Genomic DNA, 10,168 nt, shown 5'->3' with positions numbered 1-10,168 from the left:
ATTGTCTTCCTAGTGCCTCATGACTACAATTTGAGAATGAGGCAGTGTTCAACTAATGAGCAGGTTACGTGCAGGAAGGCTTTGTTGGCTAAGTGGTACGGTACACACAGGTAGGTAGGGAGGTCACCAGGATGAATTCTGGGTGATCTATAGGGCCCAAGGGTCATGAACTGGTCATGGCATTTAAACTAAAGAGGGAGGGAGGGAGGTGTGAAAGACTGAGACAGACAACAGTGAGATTCTGGGGAAAACCTGTGATGAAACATTTTATCTCGGGAAGAGACAGCTTTGAAAATGTTAATCTTGTTTTCGTGTCATAAATAATCCTTGGTTCCTGCCTGTGCTTAGTGAAGTCATGAGGGGGTGCAACATGACCCCCTCCTTAGGACCATCTGGCAGAACGCCCAGAATATGTCCTATACGTTTAGATAGGAGACGATGCCAGACACATGTCAGAACCAACCCCATGAACCTATGCCTATGTAACGTTTCTGGAGCCAGTTGACACTGCATTCGGGAAGTATTCAGACCCCTGGACTTTTTCCATGTTTTGTTGCATTACAGCCTTTTTCTAAAATTGATTCATTAGTTTTTTTCCCCTCATCAATCTACACACAATACCCCATAATGACAAAGCAAAAGCAGGTTTCTATAAATGTTTGCAAATTTTTATTTTTAATACATTTGCAAACATTTCTTAAAACTTGTTTTCACTTTGTCATTATTGGTTATTGTGTTATTATTATATATACATTTTAGAATAAGGCTGTAACGTAACAAAATGTGGAAAAACTTAAGGGGACTGAAAACTCTCCGAATGCACTCTATAAGAGATCTAACAGGACTGCCCCTTGAAAGCTCCTGACAGACGTTCACTATGGTGCATCAAACTGTCGATCCTCCAATGGGCAAAGATAGATACTTGCATTACATCATAATAGTTATTTTCGCTCTCTCTGATGAAAGTGTGGATGATGTCATACCTCTGTGTCAGGCAGCTCACTTCATTCTGAGTGGGTGTGTATGTGAAGGGCCAGAGAGTCTGACAAGAGTGGTATCGGAGTGAAAGGTTAGTGAGACTACAGCTTCTTAGAAGCTACTTTGTTTTTGTCTGCCCAGAGTCATCCAGAAATACCTGGCTACACATAGGCAGAGGCACAGAGGAGTTATAGGAACCTGGAGGAGACTAGTGGTAGCAATAAACCTCAAAGGATCACTCAACGAGAGTCCTGGAACCGAAAGGGAAATGTTTTGAGGATTAGGAGTAGATTCAGCTGCATAGCATGGTACTGTAACCTGGTCATTTCTTTGGCAGTGGTGGCTAACCAGTTTCAATGGCTCATTTTGGTATAGCTGTTGCGTTTCGCCAGACACACACACATTCACACACTTACTTGCATGCACGCCCACACACACACACACACACACACACACACACACACACACACACACACACACACACACACACACACACACACACACACACACACACACACACACCTCTGCCAGGTATCGACAAGAAGCACAGTACTTCCTAAACAACTTCACTCCCAATTATATTCTCCTCTTTCTCCCTCTCTCCATCTCTCCCTATCTCTCAGTCAGTGTGGTAGCTGTGTCCGCTGTGTCAGTCGGGTGGTGTGTGTGTGACCCTTGCATTGGTTACACCTCTCTCCTGTCTGGGGGTGCTGACTGTCCTCATCTGCAACCTGGGATCAAAACACATCCAACTTTATTTAAAACATATATTCTAAAACAAGTATAAAGCCCAAGCAATGAAAGGAAATACATTTTGAATTAAGACAAGTGTTCATAAATAAGTTACAAGCAATCATGACATACAAACTTCAGAAAGTATTAAAGAGAGATAGACTTCTGCATCTTCTTGGGCTCCTCCTGCATGTCCATACAGGCGATTGGTGGCAGCCTGTCATTCAGGGCAGGTGGGGTAGGGCCTAGCTCAGTGTTTTCTGTGGTGGGGCTAGCCAGCAGAAAATACAGATTGGCTCAGTTTTCTGTCAGGATTGGCTCAGTTTTCCGTCACTCATGGGACAGTACGTCATCCCCAATTCTAAGGTCAGAGCTCGAAAATGTTTGACCCTTGGGTTCTGCCATAGAGTTATATTAGAAGTGCCCATCCAAGAAGGTTCAAGGTCATTGGCCACAGATTGAATCACACCAAATCACCTTATATCTACAGTAGCTTTGATTGGACTGATCATGTCAACATCTTACTTTCAAAGTCTTAGCTAGCAGTCATCATTAGTTGTCATCAAGTCGACAATCTACTGGCAAATCTTTTTCAGTCCCTGTCATATGAAGAAAAATAATGAAGAGAAATTAGAGATAAAACATATCGGTGCTCATTGGTCCATTTTACATAGAGATTACACAACAAGTTGTAAATTCAACAATGAGTGGTTTGGAAGGAATCAGTAGCTAACTGCAAGCACTGCAAAGAAACCAATGATGTTAGCCTGCTATGCAATGGAGTGGCTGTGTTTTTTTTAAATCCAGCGATTACCAGACTTTGATGACAAGGTTTGATTACCAAATGTTCCAACTCAGTACCGCTGCGCCACCTTCACAAGGTGAGTCCAAGTATGTCTTGTATGCTGCTGTATAAATGATGTAATATGTAGCTAATATAGTAATGCTAAGTGTATGTTGTTTAGTAAGCTGCTAGCTAGTAGCCTATGTGTCTCACCCCAATAATTTGGTCTCTTTTCACCAACGCGGTATTGTAAATAAATCGTTCATGGCCTGGTGTGTGCTTGTTTGACTACTTTGTTTGTACAGCTTTGACAGTGCTACTGATAGAGTGGTGGCACTTGGCTTGCACGTGCAAATTCAGAACACACAACATTCTATAATATAATTGTGTTATTTGACGTGTCAAATTAAAAGCTTATTTAATGAGTCAAATAGTGTTATGACGTGTCTTCTTTTTTTTTACGCAAAGATCCAAACGTCGTTCTATGTGCCTCACCCTAATAATTTGGTCTATTTTCACCTCTTAATTTCATCTACTGTTCTAACTTGGTGGTGCACAAATAGCCTAGAACTTGTTTTAGAGATAATGTAATCATTGAATATTGTAAGAGCTTTCATTGTCTGTTTTATATGCCCCCTTTGTTTATCCTATGGTTCTGACTTGGTGTACAGGGAGAACACTGTAATAACGGCCCATGTTCTGAATTCTGTCGCTGTACATTACAAAAGTACTGAACAAAAAGTTATATTGACTAAGTCCGTCATCGCTTGTTCATTAACGACTTCATCGAAATGATGGATTGCCTCTTATCCACTTGTCATCCTCTTATGCCATAGTTTGTCGTCCCCTTATGCTATAGTCATCCTCTTATGCCATCAATTGCCAGAAGAAACCCCATTTATTGAAGCAAGTCTGCCATATCAGCTATGTTTTTATGTGTATTGGCTTTGCTGGCATGCATCCCACTTTTTATTTTTTGCCCCACTAAGATTGACATGCTAAAATCTCCAATGGAGGCGATAGTGAACAGCTTCAACTCTTTGTAGCTCAGGTGCTAAGGTAGACAGAGGTGTAGAGTACACTATGTAGAAACACATAGATGCCAACCTTAAGCTGGACAAGAGAGACATTGCTGTCTCTGGAGACGTCTCTAACAAGAGACATCAAACTAGAAGATCTTGTTGGCAAAAAGATCCCTGAGCCCTTGTCAAAGGTAGTGCACTAAACACTATATTAAATAGGGTGCCATTTCAAACCCCGGGAGAGAGAGTCAGTGTACCTCGTCTCTGGAGACATTGAGCTCGTAGAAGATCTTATCGAGGGCGTGTCCCTTGAGGTTGAACAGGAAGCCAAAGGCCTGGAACTCGGCGGGGCTGATGGTGCGACCTCCATCCATGTCCAACAACTCAAACACCGGCCTGGAGTGACGGAAGAGGATGTTCTTCTCCACATGGTACTGGAAGAGGTTGAAAACACACACACACACACACACACACACACACACACACGTGATGCATTCACACACATGAAGATAAGACACACTGTGTCAGAAGGTTCTCTAACGTACGTTACCCTGTGCATGTCTCATTACTGTTCCAGCAATAATTTATTACATTTCTATGAAACCTCTGTTTTCTGGTCAACTTTGAATCATGGCAGTGAAAAGCCTTTTGTTGTCTCTAAAAACATGACTGCAATGTTTTCATGAGACATGAAAAATGAATTAGGAAGTGGGTTGTGTTCAAGGGGTTTTCATCTCTTTGTTAAAAAGCCAGATATGAGAAGTGGTTTGCTCATGATACACAAGACTAACAGATAATGGCCTTCAGTTTAACCGAACGGTTCTGATATACAAGCTCTATTCTCCTGACCGAACGGTTCTGATATACATGCTCTATTCTCCTGACCACATGGTTCTGATATACATGCTCTATTCTCCTGACCACATGGTTCTGATATACATGCTCTATTCTCCTGACCACATGGTTCTGATATACATGCTCTATTCTCCTGACCACATGGTTCTGATATACATGCTCTATTCTCCTGACCACATGGTTCTGATATACATGATCTATTCTCCTGACCACATGGTTCTGATATACATGCTCTATTCTCCTGACCACATGGTTCTGATATACATGATCTACTCTCCTGACCACATGGTTCTGATATACAAGCTCTATTCTCCTGACCACATGGTTCTGATATACATGATCTATTCTCCTGACCGAACGGTTCTGATATACATGCTCTATTCTCCTGACCACATGGTTCTGATATACAAGCTCTATTCTCCTGACCACATGGTTCTGATATACATGCTCTATTCTCCTGACCACATGGTTCTGATATACATGCTCTATTCTCCTGACCAAACGGTTCTGATATACATGCTCTATTCTCCTGACCACATGGTTCTGATATACATGCTCTATTCTCCTGACCGAACGGTTCTGATATACAAGCTCTATTCTCCTGACCACATGGTTCTGATATACAAGCTCTATTCTCCTGACCACATGGTTCTGATATACATGCTCTATTCTCCTGACCACATGGTTCTGATATACACGCTCTATTCTCCTGACCAAACGGTTCTGATATACATGCTCTATTCTCCTGACCACATGGTTCTGATATACATGCTCTATTCTCCTGACCAAAACGGTTCTGATATACAAGCTCTATTCTCCTGACCACATGGTTCTGATATACATGCTCTATTCTCCTGACCACATGGTTCTGACATACAAGCTCTATTCTCCTAACCACATGGTTCTGATATACATGCTCTATTCTCCTGACCACATGGTTCTGATATACATGCTCTATTCTCCTGACCACATGGTTCTGATATACATGCTCTATTCTCCTGACCACATGGTTCTGATATACATGCTCTATTCTCCTGACCACATGGTTCTGATATACAAGCTCTATTCTCCTGACCACATGGTTCTGATAAACATGCTCTATTCTCCTGACCACATGGTTCTGATATACATGCTCTATTCTCCTGACCACATGGTTCTGATATACATGCTCTATTCTCCTGACCACATGGTTCTGATATACAAGCTCTATTCTCCTAACCACATGGTTCTGATATACAAGCTCTATTCTCCTGACCACATGGTTCTGATATACATGCTCTATTCTCCTGACCACATGATTCTGATATACATGCTCTATTCTCCTGACCACATGGTTCTGATATACAAGCTCTATTCTCCTGACCACATGGTTCTGATATACATGCTCTATTCTCCTGACCACATGGTTCTGATATACATGCTCTATTCTCCTGACCGAACGGTTCTGATATACAAGCTCTATTCTCCTAACCACATGGTTCTGATATACATGCTCTATTCTCCTGACCACATGGTTCTGATATACATGCTCTATTCTCCTGACCACATGGTTCTGATATACATGCTCTATTCTCCTGACCACATGGTTCTGATATACATGCTCTATTCTCCTGACCACATGGTTCTGATATACATGCTCTATTCTCCTGACCACATGGTTCTGATATACAAGCTCTATTCTCCTGACCACATGGTTCTGATATACAAGCTCTATTCTCCTGACCACATGGTTCTGATATACATGCTCTATTCTCCTGACCACATGGTTCTGATATACAAGCTCTATTCTCCTGACCACATGGTTCTGATAAACATGCTCTATTCTCCTGACCACATGGTTCTGATATACATGCTCTATTCTCCTGACCACATGGTTCTGATATACATGCTCTATTCTCCTGACCACATGGTTCTGATATACAAGCTCTATTCTCCTAACCACATGGTTCTGATATACAAGCTCTATTCTCCTGACCACATGGTTCTGATATACATGCTCTATTCTCCTGACCACATGATTCTGATATACATGCTCTATTCTCCTGACCACATGGTTCTGATATACAAGCTCTATTCTCCTGACCACATGGTTCTGATATACATGCTCTATTCTCCTGACCACATGGTTCTGATATACATGCTCTATTCTCCTGACCGAACGGTTCTGATATACAAGCTCTATTCTCCTGACCGAACGGTTCTGATATACAAGCTCTATTCTCCTGACCACATGGTTCTGATATACATGCTCTATTCTCCTGACCACATGGTTCTGATATACATGCTCTATTCTCCTGACCACATGGTTCTGATATACATGCTCTATTCTCCTGACCACATGGTTCTGATATACATGCTCTATTCTCCTGACCACATGGTTCTGATATACAAGCTCTATTCTCCTGACCACATGGTTCTGATATACAAGCTCTATTCTCCTGACCACATGGTTCTGATATACAAGCTCTATTCTCCTAACCACATGGTTCTGATATACATGCTCTATTATCCTGACCACATGGTTCTGATATACAAGCTCTATTCTCCTGACCACATGGTTCTGATATACATGCTCTATTCTCCTGACCACATGGTTCTGATATACATGCTCTATTCTCCTGACCACATGGTTCTGATATACATGCTCTATTCTCCTGACCACATGGTTCTGATATACATGCTCTATTCTCCTGAGCACATGGTTCTGATATACATGCTCTATTCTCCTGACCACATGGTTCTGATATACAAGCTCTATTCTCCTGACCACATGGTTCTGATATACAAGCTCTATTCTCCTGACCACATGGTTCTGATATACAAGCTCTATTCTCCTAACCACATGGTTCTGATATATATGCTCTATTCTCCTGACCGAACGGTTCTGATATACATGCTCTATTCTCCTGGCCACATGGTTCTGATATACATGCTCTATTCTCCTGACCACATGGTTCTGATATACATGCTCTATTCTCCTGACCACATGGTTCTGATATACATGCTCTATTCTCCTGACCACATGGTTCTGATATACAAGCTCTATTCTCCTGACCACATGCTTCTGATATACATGCTCTATTCTCCTGACCACATGGATCTGATATACATGCTCTATTCTCCTGACCACATGGTTCTGATATACATGCTCTATTCTCCTGACCACATGGTTCTGATATACATGCTCTATTCTCCTGACCGAACGGTTCTGATATACAAGCTCTATTCTCCTGACCACATGGTTCTGATATACAAGCTCTATTCTCCTGACCACATGGTTCTGATATACATGCTCTATTCTCCTAACCACATGGTTCTGATATACATGCTCTATTCTCCTGACCACATGGTTCTGATATACAAGCTCTATTCTCCTGACCACATGGTTCTGATATACAAGCTCTATTCTCCTGACCACATGGTTCTGATATACAAGCTCTATTCTCCTGACCACATGGTTCTGATATACATGCTCTATTCTCCTGACCACATGGTTCTGATATACAAGCTCTATTCTCCTGACCACATGGTTCTGATATACATGCTCTATTCTCCTGACCACATGGTTCTGATATACAAGCTCTATTCTCCTGACCACATGGTTCTGATATACATGCTCTATTCTCCTGACCACATGGTTCTGATATACATGCTCTATTCTCCTGACCACATGGTTCTGATATACAAGCTCTATTCTCCTGACCACATGGTTCTGATATACATGCTCTATTCTCCTGACCACATGGTTCTGATATACATGCTCTATTCTCCTGACCACATGGTTCTGATATACATGCTCTATTCTCCTGACCACATGGTTCTGATATACAAGCTCTATTCTCCTGACCACATGGTTCTAATATACATGCTCTATTCTCCTGACCACATGGTTCTGATATACATGCTCTATTCTCCTGACCACATGGTTCTGATATACAAGCTCTATTCTCCTGACCACATGGTTCTGATATACATGCTCTATTCTCCTGACCACATGGTTCTGATATACATGCTCTATTCTCCTGACCGAACGGTTCTGATATACATGCTCTATTCTCCTGACCACATGGTTCTGATATACATGCTCTATTCTCCTGACCACATGGTTCTGATATACATGCTCTATTCTCCTGACCACATGGTTCTGATATACAAGCTCTATTCTCCTGACCGAACGGTTCTGATATACAAGCTCTATTCTCCTAACCACATGGTTCTGATATACATGCTCTATTCTCCTGACCACATGGTTCTGATATACATGCTCTATTCTCCTGACCGAACGGTTCTGATATACATGCTCTATTCTCCTGACCACATGGTTCTGATATACATGCTCTATTCTCCTGACCACATGGTTCTGATATACAAGCTCTATTCTCCTGACCACATGGTTCTGATATACAAGCTCTATTCTCCTAACCACATGGTTCTGATATACATGCTCTATTCTCCTGACCACATGGTTCTGATATACATGCTCTATTCTCCTGACCACATGGTTCTGATATACAAGCTCTATTCTCCTGACCACATGGTTCTGATATACATGCTCTATTCTCCTGACCACATGGTTCTGATATACAAGCTCTATTCTCCTGACCACATGGTTCTGATATACATGCTCTATTCTCCTGACCGAACGGTTCTGATATACATGCTCTATTCTCCTGACCACATGGTTCTGATATACATGCTCTATTCTCCTGACCACATGGTTCTGATATACATGCTCTATTCTCCTGACCACATGGTTCTGATATACATGCTCTATTCTCCTGACCACATGGTTCTGATATACAAGCTCTATTCTCCTGACCACATGGTTCTGATATACATGCTCTATTCTCCTGACCACATGGTTCTGATATACATGCTCTATTCTCCTGACCACATGGTTCTGATATACATGCTCTATTCTCCTGACCACATGGTTCTGATATACATGCTCTATTCTCCTGACCACATGGTTCTGATATACAAGCTCTATTCTCCTGACCACATGGATCTGATATACATGCTCTATTCTCCTGACCACATGGTTCTGATATACATGCTCTATTCTCCTGACCACATGGTTCTGATATACAAGCTCTATTCTCCTGACCACATGGTTCTGATATACATGCTCTATTCTCCTGACCACATGGTTCTGATATACAAGCTCTATTCTCCTAACCACATGGTTCTGATATACATGCTCTATTCTCCTGACCACATGGTTCTGATATACATGCTCTATTCTCCTGACCACATGGTTCTGATATACATGCTCTATTCTCCTGACCACATGGTTCTGATATACATGCTCTATTCTCCTGACCACATGGTTCTGATATACAAGCTCTATTCTCCTGACCACATGGATCTGATATACATGCTCTATTCTCCTGACCACATGGTTCTGATATACATGCTCTATTCTCCTGACCACATGGTTCTGATATACATGCTCTATTCTCCTGACCACATGGTTCTGATATACAAGCTCTCTCTCACACACACACACACACACACACACACACACACACACACACACACACACACACACACACACACACACACACACACACACACACACACACACACACACACACACACACACACACACACACACACACACACACACACACACACACAGAGGGAGAGAGAGGAACACTAACTCGCTGCAGAGCAGGATACAGACCAACATGTAGAACTGAGCTGATCTCTCCGCTGGCGTTCCAGTCTAGCATGTCAAAGGTCATCATGATCTCCTGTCACATGGTGTCACGTGGTGCATGAAGTGGTAGAACTG

The 10,168-nt window shown here is 42.0% G+C and overlaps 1 protein-coding gene across 1 annotated transcript; it reads right to left on the bottom strand.

Annotated features, from left to right (window-relative positions):
• Nucleotides 1–2,251: 2,251 nt before the first annotated feature.
• LOC118946051 (EF-hand calcium-binding domain-containing protein 9-like) lies at nt 2,252–10,168 on the bottom strand. Its single transcript, XM_036970258.1, has 3 exons — nt 10,035–10,168; nt 3,774–3,950; nt 2,252–2,309 (listed from the first exon to the last, which is right to left on the bottom strand). Exons 1-3 carry the CDS (start codon nt 10,119–10,121, stop codon nt 2,286–2,288), a joined length of 288 nt encoding a protein of 95 aa, XP_036826153.1. The 5' UTR covers nt 10,122–10,168; the 3' UTR covers nt 2,252–2,285.

This window comes from Oncorhynchus mykiss, chromosome 31 (genome assembly GCF_013265735.2).
Source record: "Oncorhynchus mykiss isolate Arlee chromosome 31, USDA_OmykA_1.1, whole genome shotgun sequence".
Taxonomy (NCBI): Eukaryota; Metazoa; Chordata; class Actinopteri; order Salmoniformes; family Salmonidae; genus Oncorhynchus; species Oncorhynchus mykiss.
This window is presented reverse-complemented; position numbering and strand designations above follow the sequence as displayed.